We start from the raw sequence: 20,619 nt of genomic DNA, 5'->3' as shown, positions 1-20,619 counted from the left end.
CACAAAAGGATTTTGAGGGATGACACAGAGCATGATTGGTCCACGTACAGTAAAAGCAATTAGTCTATTACCTTATTTGATGGTTGTTATTTCTGACCATTTGATAACCAAAGATTATTTGACAAAACTGATTCAAAAAAATTGTTGTCATTTGTCATTTTGGCGCTGACGACTTTTCTTTGGTTCTGGTGAAAACCTCTTTGGAGAGGTGCCAAAATTCCTCTGTTCAGGAAAAACCCTGGCCTAGGTCAGCGTCTAGCCTCCATTTCCGTATTTAAAGAAAAAGATACCTCCATTCTGACATGCCAGTCATATTCAGAATGATTAAAACAACATATTTTATATTCTCTTGACAACAACCTCCTGTGGTTGTGTGGATAATGTCTGTCCCAGCTTACAAACATGTAGAATGATGTTGCGATGATCTTTCCCTAACCTTAACCGATTGAAAAGCCTTTTGTTTCTCATAGATGTCCAGTTTTATTTTTTGTTATTTAGTGGTTGCCAAACAACTGTTTTGTTCCCTGATGTCTTTCGCTGTTTATTGTAGCCATGTGTGACGTAGCCAATACCGCCAACATCTGGCGACAACACACAGCTTAGCTTTTATCAAAGCAGTTAATGTGCGTATGGCTGCAGTATTAATTTTTTTTTGAGGATTGTGCAGCAAGACCCGTTTCCCCAGTGACAGGTATAGACATTTCTGAAACGACACGTTCACAGTGACACATTCTGATTCGAGGTTTCAAGGACTTCTGGGTCATGAAACTCGCTCAGCTCTTGAATGACATTGTACATTTTCAGATCAAGGATGAAAAAGAAGAAGACTTTTTTTCTTCACAGCAGTGGTGCGGCTGTATTCCCAGTAATGTTGATGGAGAAATATTTATATTCAGTTAACAATGACTGTGATAGTTCCTGCATTCTGCAGTGTGCCGGTCTTATCACTTCATTTTACTGTTTCATGACTTTGAATATTATGTGTGTTGAGAAGTTTCCTCATTCACAGCATCTCAAAGCCTAAACCATTGTGGTGTTGTTTAACTTTGTCCTTCATACTTGGAATTAGTGTTTTTTTCATTACAGAAACAAACCTCCACACTGCCTCACCTAGTGTATTAAGAGGAGAAATAGTGAGGGCAAAATGGCTCGGAGGGGAAATTGGTTGTGACACGAGGAACTGAATGGAGTCCAGTGGGACTTCCTGAAGCTTTTAAAGATGTGGTGGAATTGGGTTTCAGACAGGCTCTACCCAGAAATGGCTGTTCATATCTACACTGGCAGCAAGGTTGAAAACCTGATATGTCTCCATCATTGTCTCAGTGCTTCTCTCCCTCTCTCTGCTCCCCTCCCTGGTAGCTGTAGTGAGATGTGATCCAGGGGAAGATGAATGACTCAGTCATTAGGTGAAGAAGCTATAGCTCTGTGCCTGATATAACCCAGAGGCTAGTGTGAAATCAAGTACAACCCAAATAAATAAATCCTAATAAGTAGGTGCTGTTAAATATATGGTCAAGAGACACAGGATGGTAAAAGGTGGTCCTCAATCCACAGCATCTTTCATGACAAACGGTGGTTGTTAGGATTCCAGGGACTAACATAGCACAACAACTACTGTCAGTAATCACAGTTTTATTAATGACAGTCAATCTGAAACTGTTCATTGAAGCTCTGCAGTGAGGACAGGCCCTCTTCTTCCTCCCCATTTGTTAGAAAGGAGGCATGTGGATGAGCAGGATTCATATATATATATGTGTGTGTATATATATATATATGTGCAGAGGGTGACAGCACACCCACAGATATGATTAATTTGCTGAAAAGTGACTTCAGGATGTCAGTCAAGTGTTGTCACTTTCATTAAATAATACAGTCATCCATAAACATTCATCTTTTGCTTCTCTGTGTACACTCTGTGCCCCTGTTGGTCACGGAAACATGCCACAGCAGTTGTCAAAGTGGGTGAGATGAGAAAAAGAAAAGGGACATGTCAGTCTTTTTACCATCTGTTGTGTCGGTTGTTTGCCACTGTGTCACATGCCAAAGAGTAAAAACACCTCGTATTGCGGACAGTGTTCACTTTCTTTCCAGATGTCCCACATCTTTTGGTCTTGCAACTGTTGAACTGATTGTGGTTTTTCTTTGAGGCAATTCTTGATTAGTTTTGTGATTTTTATCTTCTGACATGTGACACAGACTTGTTGGTGGTGTGAGGGATGAATTTTCCTTCAGAAAAGTTGCCAATGTGGGTATATTTTTAGAATTGGATGTGTCATTTTGACAGCTCTCAATCTTTTTACAACAGGATTGCAGATAGTTAGATCTTGTAAGGCACCTATCTGTTTGTATAAATTCCCTTTACACATTTTCTGGAAAGGACACATTGACAGATTTTTGTTTTAGTTTCAGTAACCCCCCACTGTATGGAACTGTAACTTCCACCCGTATACACACTTTATTAACCCCGAACTGGTTTCACTTCCCCTCCACAGTGCTGCGTGCATTCATTATCAGCAGACTGCTGTCAGGACTTCACCTTCGGTCATTCACATAGCAGTTCCCCGATCATCAGATCTCATGTTTTTGAACTAAACCAAAACCGCAACTCCTGACTGAATCATCTCATACCAGGATTTGAATTAGCAGTGGAATAAGAACTGCATCACACTTGCTCGTATGAGCCGCCGGGAAAAAAGGTCAGTAGAGATCAAAATCATTTCTTGACAGCCAACAGACTCATCCGTGACTGTAGATGACAAACTGATCCGGTAACAATTCATTCACTAATTGTGCAAATGCAGATTTCTCATCGTTTCAGTTTTGCTGACGTGCTGTACGTTTAGCAGAAGCTGACAAACAGTATACGGCTTGAAAGGTGATTTTTAAATACAATTCTCTGAGATAGAAACAACACTTACTCTAATGCGAACTTCATGTTTTTGACACTTTGGTCATGTTGATTGTGGTCGCTCATGCGGTGTGAGTTGCTAAATTATGTTCACAACCAAGTGAGCCTTCTTTTACTCTTTTTAGAACATTTTTAGAAATAATTTTTCTAGGTGTTGCCGACGGTGATTCACATGAGTGTCACCCACTTAACAGAAAGAGGCCACTCCACCAAATAACATTTATTATATCATCAGGGTTATCTTGGCTTTGGCTTTGAGGCTTTACATTTTTAATAGAAAGTCTGCACTATAATTGGGGCCATGTAGTTCGAAAGACATGGGCATTTACCTGCCAGGGCTTTTAGAGTAAATAAACACATTCAGGCTGCACTATGGGAAGCCCAGAATTTTTGGAGCTTGACCTATAATATTACAGTGTGCTACATTAATTCCAACTATAAATATCTTTAGAATTGTCTCTCTAGGGTACCTAAAGTCTACAGTTCAAGTGCAATTCTAAATGTCTTTAGCAAAGTAAGTTAGAACGAGAAGTTTAGACAACAACTCTTCACATTAAATATAGTTGCTAGTTACTCTGTTCCCACTTCCAGTTTGTTTATTATTTTAAATGTAAAGGAGTTTGTCAGTCAGATTCTTCATGCACCATCCTGATCCACAATCAAAAAAAGTGACGGTATCAGAAAATTCAATAAAACAGCTCTTTTACGTTGCATTTAGTCATTGTGCAGGGCTTTTAGTCCACAGCGAGTTACAGTAGGTACATTCAAACTCAGTGACATCAAAAATTTAAAGTGTAGCCTTTATAAATTAACAACCACATACATGTGCAAACCGCTACAGTAAATAAGCGCTTTAATTTTGATGTCGCTCATAAAAAAATACAGAAATAACATCTGTATTCCAAGAGAACATTTTAAGCTAATACAGTGCGTGCAGGGGAAGTATGCTAATTAGCTGACAGTAATTCTGAAAGAATTCAATGAATGAATTAGGTGAACAAGCAGCTGGATGTTTAGTCTCTCTGCGGTAAATCACAGCTACAGGTCACAAGCTGTCAGAACTCTCACTTTTGTGTGTAAGTCACCCTTTAAATTTGGGTTAATGCTTAAAATTATGCATCATTAACCTTGTGAACTGTTTCGACAGTGTGGGGCTCTGATAAACGATGTAATTTTGGCTTTAGGGATTCAGAGGGTTAAGGGTGTGACCACTTTGACTGACAGTTGAGCACCATCACAGACAGTCCGTGGCCCAGAGATGTCTGTACGACCTGCCGCTGCTTCTCTCCCGCTCCACCTCTTTGCTCGTTTTCGGATTATCTGAGTGTCAGGAGGTACGAATTACTGCCGGCTGGAGTCAACTTCAAAACTTGATGCTACTCATGAGTGACGTCACAGAGGGTCATCCATCTTTATATACAGTCTATGGTTTTAGGAGTTTAAATTTTCATATAGAAGACCATGTGACTCAACAGAGACCTATAAAAAACATAAAAGCACAGTTTCATCTAATTTTAAAGTAGAGGAGAAAGAAGGCATTTTTAAAAGCTAGCAATCAAGCTTCTAAACCACAACTAGACATTTAGGCGACACATATGTCAAGACTTGTACTTGTAACCATAAGCTAAAATGAATCCGAAGTCAGTAATTAAAAGATTTCAGTCGACTTGACTTAAAACTGACAGACTGGATACAGTAAGTAACCTCTGCCATAAGGGACGGATCAGCTGTCCACACCTACCCTCACCACACCCCCCCCACGGCACAAACACAGTCCACCCTCTCACTCAGTCTGTAGCAGGAAGTGAGTCGTACGCTGGAATGCTGGCTGTAGTCAACGCACCACATTACACTGCGAGAGGGAGGGAGGAAAGGGGCAGAGCCATTGGACAGAAGCTGATCCGCACACACACACGTTCAGAGCCACACACACTCCCATTCTCACTCACAAATCTCAGACAGCAGCACTGGGGTGTGTGCAGGACGATATGCCGCAGTCACACCAAAACCTCGGGACTTGGAGCGTTTCTCTGGACTAAAAGCGGGGATATTTTAGAAGGAGCGGGTCCTGTTATCTAATCAGGTGGCTGTGTCACTCTGGGAGCAGTTTGGCGTGTCAGGGGTGAGTGTCCAGACTTCAGCAGCAACTAACTCTTTGCAGCTGAAAACAAAACCAGTATATGGCTCACTACAGCTGTGCCTAGAAACTCCTGTGTTTTTTTTTTGGTTGTGATTTAAAAATCTGACTCTTCTCCAAGCCGGGAGCTGGTTGCGGTAAAACCTTCAAGTCTGGAATGTGAAACATGACTTTGATGTTATTTCGGGGTTTGTCAGTGCGAGGAGTGCGCTGCCAGTGAAAGGGGTGTGCGCTCTTCATGTTTGGGGGGCTTAGACACAACTTTTTGGCAACTTTGAAACCAAAACAAAGATGGAGCTCCTGCTGCGGGCGGAACGTGTTAGAAATGGATGATAGACGCAGCGGTGATTGATTGATGTGTCTAGGAAAAAGTTGAGAACGGCTAGCGTAGTTGCTCTCTTTCTCTTAGCTCTCTGTACTTCGGCGCCCTTTTCTCTTTGCCATTACAATGTCAGTGAAGTTGTATTTCGGGAGCCAAAAGTCACGAGTCAATCGCACATTCTCGGCTGCGGTGTCAGCTTCTATTTCCGAAGTGACAGGGCAAAGGTTTAGGGTATGCGTGTGGTGCGACCACGCTGGTACTCCAAGGAATTCCGGTTATGTTCGCAGGGTACGAGATGGTTGGACGGTCAGCTGCAGCTCTGACAGCATGTTGGTAAACGCTTTAAGCTCGGATGCGGTTTTCATTGACTCAACAGTCGTCACTCTTGAGACTCCTGTCCTCCTCCCTCCTCTGACCTCAACTTCCCTCTGTCCCTGTGCTGGGTCTCGAGTCTTGCATAACCAGGGAGTTTAATCTTTGTCCCTCTTAAGGGGTCTGATGGGTTAAAAAAGCCAGTGTGCCCTCTCACCACTTACTCAGTTAAACAGCTTAACAGAGTGAGGAGACCCCCGCCTCTTGTCCTCCTCCCCTCCACCTTCATCCTCCAGCTCAGACCAGGGGTGCAGATTAGGGATTGCACTGGTTCACACAGACTGCAGGATGGAGGTGAGGCTGTGGCGGTGGGCTGCCGGGCTGGCAGAGCGAAAGGCTGGTGATGCATGTGGAATGACATTCCAGACGCCCAGGCTTGTTGTATAACAGAAGGGGGAATGCAAGGCCGCCGACACAGGGGAGATGTCAGTCAGACGAGCTTCAGGGTTTAATTTGAAAATGAGATACCGGCTCCCTGTCTGAAACCAGCTGAGGTGTCTGATGACAGAATATAAGTCAAACCTGGGAGAGTTTTTTCAGGATCTATTTTTCATGTTTTTGGCTCGTTTCACTTCAGTAACAAAGAACGATGAATAGAGGGACGTTTCAACCTTAACATCGTACTTTGATTGATGTGAGGCTCTAAAATTTGGGTTTGACCAAGTTGGATAGAGCAAAGGTTCACTTTTATCTGTGTAATTTGCTTGTTAATTTGACTCAGAGGCTTTTTTAAGCTTCCAAAGAAAAAAGAAGAAGTTATGTAAACCACGTAATGTGAAGTGTTGCTCAAGATTTTGTGTTGTTTCATTTTCTTCTGGGTCGTTTCTGTCGTACGCATTTCTATACTGTATGTTATGCTTTTAAATGATTCTGTCGAGGGAGTTTTCATTGAAGGTAAAATAAAGGAAAGATAAGGATTTCTCAACACTATGTTGTGCAGCTACACAGCGAGCGTAGAAGCACTTGGCACGGGAAGCACGGCAGCGGTAATCTTTGTTTGGTTCTCTGGTCTGTTACGAAAGAGTTGCATACCTGCTCAAGCGTGTGACACCTTTCTTATCTTTTCGTGTCCTCTTATCTGGTTTTGTAAGTTTATCAGCCAACATACACTGCAGTTCTCAGGAAAGAAACACACAACCTTACATCAACATGTGGACCTGAATTCCTCGGTGCTAAATTATTCATTGCAAGTAGTCTGAGCACAGACTTCAGCATCATTAGCAGAGGTAATAAAAATTAAATATTTGCATGGGTCAAACTTCGCAGTGTGCGCCGTGCGACAGTGTTGATTGCTGCAGAGAGGCCCAGGCTGCAGTCCTTCCAAGCATTGGGTGGGAAAAACAGATGTTTTGTCAAGATATAATATGTTTGTTTCCTAATATACATTACCCATTTGGCAGGTCTTGTACTTTATATTTGCTCAGGACTAGTCATAGAGCAGTGGAGGCTTTAATCTCCAAACAAGACACTTTTGTGTTAGTAAAAAAAACCCTCCCACACGCCCACTCTCCACTTCCAATAATCCGTTCTTTAATATCTCACATTGCCAGTGGCATTTGCCTCCTGCAAAATGGAGGATTGGATTACTAATGTCAGGAATGTAATGGAGGAACACGATTGAACATGTCACTTTTCTGTTTGCATTTGGTGGCCTAACGTGTTTTGTGACGGGTAATGGGCGGAATCACTACTCCCTTCTTACAGAAGAACGAGCCAAGGGAGGCTCAACAGGATCAGAGCCGATACTGACTCCAAACGTCCATAACACCAGATCAAAAGCAGTCATTCGTTCCTCTGAAGCTGCCGTCCAGCTGACAAATCATCTTTTCTGGAAATAAGTTGCAAAAGAATTCCAGCGTTTGTCTTCTTGGGAGGACGTGAGTGAAAATACTGACTAAGCTCTCTGGTCTGTAGCTCTGTTTGGCCCTGTGGTGGAATTCAGGCTTGTGTATGTCAGGGATACAAGCAGAGTTGAGAGCATTAAACAGAGGCTCGGGCAAAGCAAACAGCAACAATCAGCATTAACCCGCTGGCTGCCGTTACCGAACCAGCCTCCAGTGGCCCAGGCCACTCACTCGAGCTGTTTTTGAATTCAGTTTATGCTTCTCAGCAATAGTTAACTGTCTAATAACTTCCATGGAGTTATTCGAATCATAAAGTTGACAAATTGGACAAGCAAAATTGCAGCTCTGGCAGAGAAACAACAGAACGGCTGACAAAAGAGGAAAAACACAAAAAACCTCACAAAGGCTTGTGAAAGGAGGAAGAAAGGAAAAAGCCAAGCCAGCTAAATTGACTGGAAAATAAAAGGCACCACAGACATCATTATTTGCTCTTTGCCAAAGTGGCAGGTAGAGTGTCACCAGCGTTTTGCAGCTGGCTGGTGTTTATTTCCCAGCCTGACCAAGCTGTACCAGAAACATGTAGCCACAAGCCCAGGGCTCCAAAGCATTTAGGCCATGCTGTGCCTGAGGCCGGCTCCTGTCGGGGTGATTGATGAAAGCTGCCACCTCTATAGCCTCAGCGCAGGTAGCCACACACCACTACTCACTGCTCACTTTATCTGTGGGCACTGAGGAGAACTTTCACACCTCGACTTACTCAGTTTGTATCAGTCATACAGTGAAGTTCAAGAGGTATCGACTGAATGTCTCACTAGGAGACACAGTTGAGCCAAAAAAATACCAGTTATACAACACTGAAAGAACATTGGCTGCAACCAGTATTAATTAATCTAAATCCTTTAGAATATGTACATATATTATTTGTGATCTTGTGAAAACCACACATTAAAACTTTCCAGAATCCAAAGCAATGTCCGTAAATTTCTTATTTTAACTGACCAACAGGCCAAAACCGACATGTATTTCATTCCTTCTCATATGTATAATTAGGACAAGCAGCAAATCTTCATGTTTGAAAGGCTGGAACTTGCAATTGCTTCCTGTTTTTGCTTGGAAAAAGCACTGACATGGGTGATCAGAATAGTCAAAGTGGTTGCAGATTAATATTTTTTGAATGACTGCAACTGATTACAGCAGCTCTAAAGAAATAAAATAGAAAATAGATAATTACGTCTTCATTCTTCAATTAGTGAGTAATATAAACAAATACATTTCATTTTGGATTTATTATTCTTTCTATTAATTTCAATAAATAGTTAAAACTGCATGTGAATAGCACAGAGAGACCTTGCCAATGGTGACTAAAACCCAAAGACATTCATGTTACTCTCAGAGAAGAAAAGCTCCATACAGTGGATTTTATACATTTCTGCTTTGAAATTACTTAATTTAAATGATCAATTATCAAATTTATTGATGTTTAATTTTCTGTTGGATCAACTTATCACATCAGTTGTAAGGATCTGGGGGTAAAACAAACTAAAATTGGAATTTCAGCAACCACGCCACCTTTATGTAAATTATAAACGACTCACTTTCTGCTGCATAGACTTATCTCTGAAATCTAAATAATGCAAAACAACACGTTACTGGCACATAAACTCAACAGAGGTCCGTGCTTTTGCAGTCATTTGGGTTTATCTTACAGAACAATTGAAAGATGTGGGTCACATTGTGAATCGATAGATGTTAAAAATAACAAACAAGGAAGTCCTTGTGTCTCTACATCTGGACAAAGACGGCATTCTTCACCAAACCCACAAATCGGGTCTCCTCATGCTCAGAGTTTCCATGGCTGCTCGCCGTCTTTGAGACATTTCAGTCTCTGCTGCTTTTAATATTCCCTGCTTCCCCCCTCATTAAGAGCGAGGCATACTGTATAAATTGTGACGTCGCGAAAGTGGACTTTTCCAGAGGCGGGTGTTTCCCTTCAGAGGGGAGGGGTCACAGCTGAAAGGAGGACCTGTCCATTCAATGCTGCTCTGTTTGACGTTTCATACAGAAATTCCGTAGTGCATATTTAAAATGTTGGAGAAAAATTTACGTATAGACTCGCACAAACATTTACATGATCTTTCAGTTCCTTATAGCTGCCTTTGTGAGAGTCAGAACTCCACAGAAATATGTCAAGGTGCCTTGCTCTTATAGATCATCCTGGAAAAACACCCAAACAGGACTGAACTTAGCTGGCTTTAGATCAACCTTAACTCTTAATTTTTTTTGTTTGTCTTCTTTTCTTTTTCTTAGTTTTGGGAAGCGATCAGCAGGCAGCCTGCGACGCGGATGTGAGTGCATCGTCCTGGAACCCTCAGAGATGATTGTGGTGAGTCCCATTTTTCAGGCTTTTAGCACACCAGTGTCGAAGGCATTATTTCATACATGCACACACACAGACGCACCTCGTAGCACAAAAAAATGGAATAGTAATTATTGTTTTTACAAAGCTTTTCTGTTGTGTAATCAAAAAAAAAAAAAAAAGGAAATAAAAAAAGAGAACGGAGAATTACATTTTGCTACACGTGATATTTTTCTATCACTTATAAACAAAATTATGACATCCATTTTGTGTTTTTGACCTTTCACAGAGTGCCCCTGAGGTCAAACTCTGGTTCTTTTCTATACTAACAAGTTCAAAATTGCACTCTTCGTTCCCTATTTAAAATAAATCCTCTATTCAGGCTTCAATATAAACTGGGATCAAAAAACAAGAGCTTGGCTTCAGTTGTCTTTACTGTTAGAAGAAAGAAAACTTATGTTTATTGATTTTGCAATTTCATCATCTATTAAAAACCCTTATGGATCACCAAAACGATGATACCCACAATAGAGTGTTGCTGTAATTTGAAATAACATCCTTGGGAGCTGATGATGTTTTGTATTAATCATGTAAGTGCCCATTTTTGACATTTTCAATAGCATTTGTGCACAGCTGTAATAAACTAGGCTTTTGCTGATGCAATATGGGCTATACATGAGTCAAAGAGTGGTCGGGGCTCTTGTGCAGCTTTATGGTAAACCAAATGTTGGCTAAAAGTAAAAATTGTTGAACGCAAATCATTCCCATCTGGCACAGAAGCTGAAGTAGCAGCACAGTACAGTCATCTGTTGAGCAGAGGCCCTCAGAGGCCCGCACGCCACAACAGATGCAGTTCTGCAGTGGGTCACAATATACCACTGTTGAAGCAAAGATGATACATTTAAACAGCTGTACGCTTGCTGCAACCTCAGGTCTGTATATTTGATGACACACTACATCAGATGGGTTGACCTTGAACATTACAGGCTAAAATGTGACTCAACATGAGGTCTGAAAAATTGAATTGCAACTCTGCTGGAGTTTTGACCGAAGAATGTTTTGGCAAAAATTGATTCTGGCATAAACCACAGGGTTATATAGAGCTGCAACTATTTTATGATGCAGATAAGACTCAGATTAATGTCACACAAGACAGAGAAGAGCAGATATTTCCAAAACTTTTTAGATTTTTTTTCTTGTCAGTAGAGTAATGAGTTAATTGGAGTAATTATTCCGATTGTATGAATAAATACTGACACTGTTCCTTCCAGCTAAAACGTAATATGTTATTTTTAATGAACATGCAATGCCTTCAGTCAGTTAACTTTATCCACACTTAGCACCATCTTAGGTTGAGAAGAACCCTAACAGACATATAGTACACCATATGTGGAGAAGCTCTGTTTGTGCTCATGGTTAAGTAAACACAACCTGCTACTGATTTGCCTTGAATGAGGTATGTAGGAATGATAAAGAAGCAATGCAAACTGGGAAAACCGACCACTGGGCACACATGAAGAACATAATAAGTATAATTAGCATGCAGTTGTTGACCAGTTGTAGTCAGCAGTGGGTGGAGGGGCAGAAAACAAAGCTGTGCAAATATTTTTCCTGTCATTTACTTTAGTCACTCAACCTGCCTACGCTGCGGCAAATGAAGCCAATGTGGTTCGACGTTTTGGTTGGACATGAGGCATTTGTCCAGCACTAAAATGCCAATGTTGATTTGGTTTCTAGAACTGGATTCGGCCACCTTAACATCACACGTGTACAAACACACAGCCTCCGCCACCATTTCTATCACGTACAAATCGGCCCTATTGTCTTCTTATTTTAACGCGAGACATCAACTGTAACCCAGATCGTCTCAGTATAAAATAACAGCTGTTTGGCTCGGCTGCAGTCACAGTACATCTCCTTTTCAGTTGCTGTAATTGCTATGTCTCCGTGAGTGTGTGCTGTAGATGAGGGGCCTCTGTTAACCAAACCCCTATCAGATCCACACATACCCCTCAATAATACCACCCTTCTCTTCTGCTCGCTGCAGACACTCTGTGGCCTTACCCCATTTGCTATTATTGGTGCTAACCTATAATTACCAAGCAGAGTTTTGTGCTGCTGGAAGACCAATACATGCGACAAGTTTATAGTACACACACGCAAAGATTCACACATGCACGAACACGTCTGAAATGGAAGTTACTCACGTGTCCGTACTGTACACACACACACACACATGCAGGTTCACATTGCTGCGAGATTTGCAATTAGACACACAATCACACTTATGCTCTCACTCATACACAGCTCCGCCGCCGTTGTCATGGCAGCAGTTGGTAAGGCAGAGAGAGATTTTAGTGGTGTAATCCCAAAGGCTGAGCGCTGTGAAATGTGAAGCCACAGTGAAAGTAGTAAGCGAACGGAGAGGAGGAATGGGCCCCTGAAACAGAAAGGAAAAAAAAAAAAACTCAAATATGTCATTCCATCATGACCCAAAGTCGCCTGGCAGCAGCATGGTAGCATTTAAGTAGTGTTTAACTAGAAAAATCGTACAAGACTGGTAGAATATGACTTCAATGATGCTACGTTAAAGAGGCATCCTGTGCCAGTTTCCACATAGAAAATGTTTTTCCCTTCCTCCCAGTTCATTAAAAATGGAAACATGGATTTTATCTTGTGTTAACATGTAATTTCATTGTGGTTAATATGTTTAACAGAGACAGTTAAGTATCTCTGTTTCTGCATTTACCCTGTACTCCGGCAGGCTCCATCTCTGTTTATCGCTGCCTGTCAGTCCGTTTTCTCCCCATCGCTCGTTTCTCTCTCTAGCTCACTCCTTCCATCTAAATTCCTCGCTCAGCCCTCTGATTCTTTCTCTCTGCCTCTCTTCTTGTGTTGTGAGCACCCTTTGACGTAGGTGTGCATCAAGCAGCCCACACACACTTCTATTTTTACGCAATAAGAGGGGTGGGAGGCGGGGAGGAGGAGGAGGAGGATTTTTTTTTTTTTTTTTGAGGGGGGTGGTGGGGTGTGAATGAAGACGAAGCCCGTCACTCCCCTTCTCTCTGCCTCCCTCCCTTTCCTATCATTTCCAGGTGGACTATATGGATGAAAATGAGGAGTACTTTCAGCGGCAAGCCTCGCACAGACAGTCCCGGCGGCGCTTTCGGAAGATCAACCAGAAAGGGGAGAGGCAGACAATCATCGACACCGTGGATCCGTACCCCACCGGAAAGCCGCCCATAGCCCGGGGATACCACACGGTGAGTTGCACCCGGCGCTATAGTTTTGTGTTTACCCTCGCTGTGGGGCATCGCTGTGTGCTCCAGAGGCGGCTCAGCGTTGCTCCGTTGCCATGTTGCGCTCTTGTTTGTGTGTCGAGCTTCTTCTTCCGAGTCTGTTGTTCGTTCCCGCTTCGAGTCGCAGCAGAAAATTTGTGTTCCCTGTTACATGGAGTTTGTGTTTTGTGTCTCTTTGGTGGCCTTAGCTGACCCTTGGTTGTAGGTTGTTGCACTGTGATGTCTTGTTTTCTGGGGAAACACAAGGTGCGCTTTGAGCCTGTTGTCCTAACCCCCCCGTAGTGTTTAATTGTTGTTTTACCCTTCCTTGCTAGCACAGAGTTGCTACACTTTTGTGCAATGTTTATAGCTCCTGCTGACTTATGTGTGTGTGTGTGTGTGTTTTTCCATCCTCTCTTTAATAAATGTTTTTGTACTTAGTTGAGCATCTGGGTTTGTCTGTGCTGTACCTGCTGCCTACTTGAAACCTTGTTTGTCTGCACTTTTGTTTCTTGCACTCCAGAGACACATGCAAGATATTCTGAAGCAAAATTTGAGTGTACATCCGCATTGAAAGCCAAATGTTTCAACCTTTTGCTTTGCAGGTACAATGTGCCATTTAAAGCCAACTGCATGAATAAGTGCTGCTGTTTGTTGACCAAGTCATTTTCATAGACCGTTGTTAGATAAGTGCCTCTCATTGGGTGTTTGTAGCACTGGGTGCTGCTGTCGCCCCTGGATGATATAGAAACAAGTTGAACCAGTTAACAAGGGAGAAGTTCTTTAATAACGAGCTGCTTCTTAAACCAGTTTTACAAAGTGTGTTTATATGTTTTTAGTGTCAGTTTGGGCTGAAGAAGTTTGAAAGTGAAATCTGGGGGTGTGCAGTTAGAGAACTGTGAGATTACCAGACCTCTGTGACTCACTCCTCGTTACCGCTCGAGGATATCGGCTCAAGACTGCCCGAATCTCTGACCGGACTTTCGAAGGTCGCGCTGCAGTGTGGATAATGCAGGTGCCACCTTTTGACAGGGAAACAGACAAAACAAGACAATATCTCAGGTTCAGGTGCACTGACTTATATCTTAAAGGAGAGCTAGCGATGTTAAATTGTTCCAAAATGATCCTGGCATTTTAAATGTTGTTTTCAAGAAAATATTATTCAACATTTTTAGCATAATCTTTGATATTTTTTGACAATTCTGCAGCACATTTCATGAGAGCAGCAGTTGATATTTACAACATTTTCTCATTGTTAGATGTAGAGCTGTGCAGGGAGGGAGAATGAAGGAAGAGGAGAGTTTGGGAAAAGGAAAATGTTGTTCTTGGGAGAGAGGGTCAGATGGTGTCTCCTTTCATGAGTCTTACAGCTGTTCTATTCTTGTATACTCTCATTTACATACTCAACAGTAGGGCTGGTGTTGATGGATTTTTTTTTCTTTTTATCACCAGCGCTAAATGATTTATATTTGATACATTTCTTAGACAATACAATGCTTCTCTTGATTTAATGCTGCATGTCAGAGCCCAGACAAACAGGCAAACTGCAGATTTCAGAATAATAAAGATGATGCATAGAATGAAAAATTATAAAGGAAACTGTTGTGTGCTCCTCTGACTTTTTAAAGTCTGATCCAATTACAGTGGTGTATAAAGTGTCGACCTTACCCATGTGTGGCGATTCAACTCCAGAGCAGAGAGCTAGCTGCCCGTTGTGCTGCACCAGACCTTCTCCCCTTTGCGCCTTCTTTGCCTGGGAATAGGAAGCAAAGCATTTTCACACTAATGATGCAAATACCCAGCATGCATTTGTTACACACAGTTTTTTTTTTTTCTCCCCCTGTTCTGCACAATTTCACTGCATTCCCTTCATTCCTGACGCTCCCTTGGGTGTTCTGTCAGTGTACCCGGTTTCTCTTGGAACACTGTGAAACAATCGCACTTAAAATGGGAAAATGCAGCGAGCGTCATCTTCCTCCCGCCTCCATCCAGCCCCACCCTGTTTCCCAAAATAGACACACTGTGTTTTTGATTCAAAAGACTGCACTGAACTTTCTCATGGCCCGACATCTCCTGTCACACACTCAACTCTCCTCGCTCTGGTACCGCTCCTGTGGGAAGGATGGAGCGGGCGCCATGGCAACCAGCAGTCCCAAATGGGCTCTGCTCGAGTGCACTTAGAAGTACAGTAGGGAAGGGAGCTAACTTAACAAGAGTGCAGTACACTACTGCTGCTGCTGCTGCCGCCGCCGCTGCTGCTGCTGCTGCTGCTGACAGAGGGGTGGAGGGGAGCAGAGTGACAGAGAAGCTGAATCTGGGCGGATGCTAAGCTGACATAGCAAGCTAATCTCCAGCATTTAGAATGCCAGACACCGCTCAGATTTTCTTCTCTCCTTCCCCGAGGCATATTTAGAAGGTAAGAAATGCAGCAAGGAGAAACTTTGAATTGAAGAAAGGAAATCTTTTCAGCCGGCAAGGTTTTTAATTCATCTTAGTCACTGCTATAAAGGCAAATGTGAGGACAGGTACGAAAGCATGCCCGGGTTTGCTGATCTGAGGGCTTCAAAGCTGTTCTAATGTGAGGAATACTGCAGACAAAAGAGATTGTTGTAGGGCTGAGATGATAATTGTCATAGTTGATGAATCTATTTAGTTACTTTTTGATAGTTTTGTTTCTAAATTGTCCGATGACAGTGAATCATGTCCGTCTGAACTTCCCAGAGCTTCAGCTGATGTGAAGACTTGTTTGTCTTACCAGAAAACTCAAATATATTCATTTCACAAAGACCTTAAGCAGAAAAAGGCATCAAATCCTCACATTTGAGAAGCTGGAAGTGCTCATTTTGCAGGATGTTTGACATGTCAAAATAGTTTATATCAAACAGTTAGTCTACTAATCCAAAGCTGTAATGATTAGTGGAGCACCCAATAGAAAAAAAGGCGATTATGAATGATTCATTTAAGCCAATTTTTATGCAAAAGTGCGAAACGTTCCTTAGTCATAGGTTCATCAGATAGATAGAAAGATAGATACTAGTGCAGTTCTTGTAAATGTTATCGGGTTATGGGCTGGTTGAGAAATCAAAAATTATATATTTCTGATTTATTGATTTTTTTTTTGAAGGTTTATAAACCAGGAGTAATACAATAATTAAGTAAAATATTGAAAATCATCGTGTTTTTCAGCCCTAGACTGATTATTTTGTTTACATAGTTTTTTGTTTTGGGGTCACACTTCAAATGCACTAAAACGTCTTTTATCTCTTAGTATACAGTATATTATATATATTATCTGTCCTACAATGCTGGAATACGTTATTAGTTTTCCTACATGCAAAAATTATCTGTCAAATGTTATTTCTGCTCTGATCGTGTAGTTGTCGCTAGAAGGCAGAAGTTATTGGGAGCACTACTTTCAGCCATTTGACAGCGGGCTTATCTCACACTCATTTATTTGTTTTGTACAGAGTGACTGTCCTCCTTTTAAAACTTAATGGTTAAGCTCTATTATGGTTCCTCAACGAGCATGACGGGATGTCCTGTACCATTGCCAGCCACCATCCTTGGTGCAGCATTAAATCCTGAAATAGCTAATGCTTTGCTTTGCCAGCAGCAGCAGTGGCCTTCATTGTTAGTGAGAGATTGTTCTGTAACTCCGAGGTCACCGAGTGTCTGCAAACAGCTGTGTGAGCTTCTCTTGTCCCTGAGCAACACAGCGAACGTGTCCAGTCATTGTAAGTTACTCCTGAGAGTGGCAGCTTAATAGCTAAAGTATAAAAAGTAATGCTAACCCAGTACTGAAACTCCCAGTGGGAGCGCTGACACACACACACACACATGCACGTACACACACACTCTCCACAATCTGAAGCAGACCTATTATGTATATTAAGTGAATATTATTTGGCTGTTATGATTCAAACATCATGCATTTATTCTTGGACAAGTAAATGCAGACACTATTGAAATGAATGGCTTTATTTGAACCTATTACTATCACTTGGAGGACCTAGGTGGAATTAATCGTACATGTACTGCTCCATTAGGTGATGAAGTTTGAAACCAGTCAGTGATTTTATTTAAGTAAACCACTTTTTATAGAATTAAAAAAAGCAGCTTACTCCTGAATTAGAAAGAACTATTGTAATAACACACACTGTGCTTTAAAAAACAGAGATTAAGGAGGGCAGTGGAATTATGTGTTTGTTTTTTTTGTAATCCTTCTAGAACCGCCAGCAGTTTCAAGCACTGTTAGATCATTGATCACTTGCGTGGCTGTTTCAGAGCTCGGCATGAAGTGTTGTCATCTTTGTGATGGATATGAGTCATCGGAGGACATGAAGGGTTTGTTTAAAATGAACCTTTGAAGTAATATAATCCACGAGTTGCCATTTCTCTTTCATTGATTATATTATCATGCGTTATAAAAGGATGTTTTGTTGCCCCAACCAATTGAGAGTGATTTGTCCGGTTGACGTAATTTACAGGTGACGCAGAAGCTGGTCCGGGCTTGCGGTTTGGGGAAGTTGATCAAGGAAATGTGTGGGTTTAGGCTTCGTCATATCTGTTCCCTGTACATCAGTGTCAGTCTCATCCACTGTCGCTGTCAGTTTCATGCACCGTTTTCCTGCCTCTGATGCAGGAGGATGAAATCCGTTCTTAATCCCACCTGCAAAGCTTTGATTGACTCAGCTGTTTTTGCAACAAGTAATGTGATATTTGATGGTATAGACTGGAATGATTCCTACTATGAGAAGTTGCGAGTATTCACACTGTGAAACTGCTTGTATTGTTACAGGCTAATTGTTTTGATATTAGGTTACAATTGGAGTTGTTTGAGTTAAAGCGGGAGTTGACTTTTTTGGCATCATTGGCTAAAGATTCTATAATAACCTTTTAGCAGAATGTAATTTAGGTGATCTGAGAGAAAACAAGACTCTATACCTCGTCTTGGTTCACGTCTTAGAGTTTAGAAAATCTACCCAGTGACAGGAGATTTTAGCCAATCACAGGTCTTTTCATCCAGAGCAGGTAAGAATGAATGAAGAGCAGCAAAGTCTGTGGTTAAAGTAGGCTGGGGTGAGACAGTCGAGTGCGGAGTTTGAATCCTGTGTGAAGTCACAAATGAATGTTTTCTTTAAGCGTGGCTGTCTCTGTGCAGTTGAAATGCATATTCGTCTGGTGGGAGGGGCTTAGAACAGGAATCAAGTGCAATAATATGTGTATATTTTCCAAATCTGCCTGAATGTCTGCAACCCCTGCTTTAAGTGCGAGATTTTGGAGCTATCAGAAAAATCTGACTTTCTAATTTACAGTTACATCTAAAAGTTGAACAAGGGGAAAGCTGTTAATAACAAAAAAATACAACATGAAATGAATGTGACATGTTTGAACTTCTGAGTGGGCAGCATTTAAAGTTGGGCACACTGTCGAGTAAATTGTCTTTTTTTGACCAGTGCAGGTAGCAGTGCATTACAGAGATGCAGGCTTCCTGTGTTCGCGTGCATTAGTGTTGCTGCTTCCTCCAGGAAAAGAAATGTACTGACCTTTGCAATATTTTGAAGGTGAAAGACGGCAGTCTGGGTTTTACTTCTAACACGCTGCTCTGATTTATTGTCAGAGTCACTGGCCACACCTATTTTTTTCTCCTTGTTGGGTAACACTGAAAGCTTTTGATTTAAGGCCTTATGTAAGTCATTCCTCTGTTTCACCTCTATTTCACTATGAGCAAAGTTTTTTTTTCTTCATACATCTAAAGGAGGTCATGCGCTTGGTATGGAAAATGTTACGCAACATGCAGTCAGTGCTCTCACCTAAACTACCTAGGAAGGAACATATCAGGTAATTTATAGTTTGTCCTCATTAGCAACAAAGCTTAGAAGATAGCGATATAAACATGCATTTTGTTTCCGTAGATAAATCAGGGCAGTGAAAGAGAGCAGTGTTTAGGATTCAACACACGCCTCCTGTGTGCTCGGAGCAGTGAGTTGACACTTGTGTGCCTTGTTCAGAATAGACTGCCACACACACACACACGCACACGCACACGAACACACACACACACACGCACACACACACACACACACACACACACACGCACACACTTGATCCTTCTATATTCTCCCTCGCTAAAGGTTCATAATCTCCATTTCTCAGTTGCTCTCCATTTTGCACTTTATCTCACACATGCTATCTCTTCCTGTAATATCAGCAGCCACATGCACACGCAGATTTTCCCTCTGATCTCTCACTCAGCCTCTCACTTAAGGTCTTTGTGCAGATCCTGTCTGTCACTCACTCTGAAATGAAATGTCGACGCGGCTGCAGTCGAGGCCCGACGTTTACTGAACGCCACACCGCCGATTTTATCCAATGCAAATTTTTAACAATTTCCTGCCCTTTTAGCCACTCTCCGGCCTTCTCTATGAACTCCTCCTCAGCCCTCTTTAGACACCCGAAACTCTCTGAGCAGATGAGTGATATTTCTCCTCTGGGTTTTGTCAGTGGCCAGCAGGACATCCAAGGCCCCAAACAGATGTTCTATAATTATACAAGCAGCGGGAGGCAGGCAATCAATACTCCTTTTACTCTTTTCCTCCACCCAGGCAGCCTGGTGGTTAGTGGGGCCGAGCTGTAATCAGAAGGTCACAGGTTTAATCCCAAACAGCCAATGTGTCCATCAGCAGTCGTGTACTCTGTTGGAGTGTCCTTGGCAATGACATTGCTCACTCATCTACCGACGACGTGTTGATTGCTTTAATATATACATGGACGGGCAGATGCAGATGAGGATGTTGTCAGTTTCTTTGAGAAGTATTGATATTTGAGGACTCTTGAAATAAAATTGATGTACATATATTAGAGTTTGCCATTGGTCTCGAAAAATCAGTTTCCATCACATCTCACAGAGTTGAAGTGCATGTGGTTGCTTTGATGTACAGCTTCACTTTGGCATGAACTTCAACCTCCTTTTACTGAATGTAGCTGTCAGAAGTGCCGATTTGTGGATGTTTCAAAAAATTTTAGAAGTGCTTTTATTTGCTTTCGGACATTGACGTCGCTCTCTTGTCTGTACAGCACTTCTACTCAGCTCAGTTGTTTGTTAGCTTAGCATAGCATAAGCAGTGGAAACAGGGGCTTGCACTGTCCAAAGGTAGCAAATCTGCCTACCAGCACTTCTAACACGTACTGCTTGTAATGTTATAGCTTCTTTGTTTAATCCTCAGAATAACCCGAGTGTAAAAACAACAATATGTGGATTGGTGGGACCAGGCTACCTGTTATCCCTGGTTGCAGTCATTAGCACTAAGCTAATCTAATCCAAGAATTCTGCTGTACGTTCATATTAAGTAAACAGAAATGAGCATTGTGTCAGTCTCCTGTAGCGCTGTAAAAAAAAAAA

General features: G+C 41.9%; 1 protein-coding gene across 2 annotated transcripts in view; it reads left to right on the top strand.

Moving 5' to 3' along the window:
• The window catches only part of rapgef2b (Rap guanine nucleotide exchange factor 2b), a 115,172-nt gene that overhangs the window by 46,067 nt on the left and 48,486 nt on the right, over positions 1-20,619 (top strand). For both annotated transcript variants that reach the window (XM_008293335.1, XM_008293334.1), the window contains exons 5-6: positions 9,891-9,966; positions 13,035-13,202. In XM_008293335.1, the coding sequence (XP_008291557.1) occupies positions 9,891-9,966; positions 13,035-13,202 (244 nt within the window). The remainder of the gene's footprint in view (positions 1-9,890; positions 9,967-13,034; positions 13,203-20,619) is intronic.

This window comes from Stegastes partitus, unplaced genomic scaffold (genome assembly GCF_000690725.1).
Source record: "Stegastes partitus isolate 25-593 unplaced genomic scaffold, Stegastes_partitus-1.0.2 Scaffold875, whole genome shotgun sequence".
Lineage (NCBI taxonomy): Eukaryota > Metazoa > Chordata > Actinopteri > Pomacentridae > Stegastes > Stegastes partitus.
The sequence above is the reverse complement of the archived record's forward strand: the minus strand, read 5'-3'. Positions and strand labels throughout refer to the sequence as shown.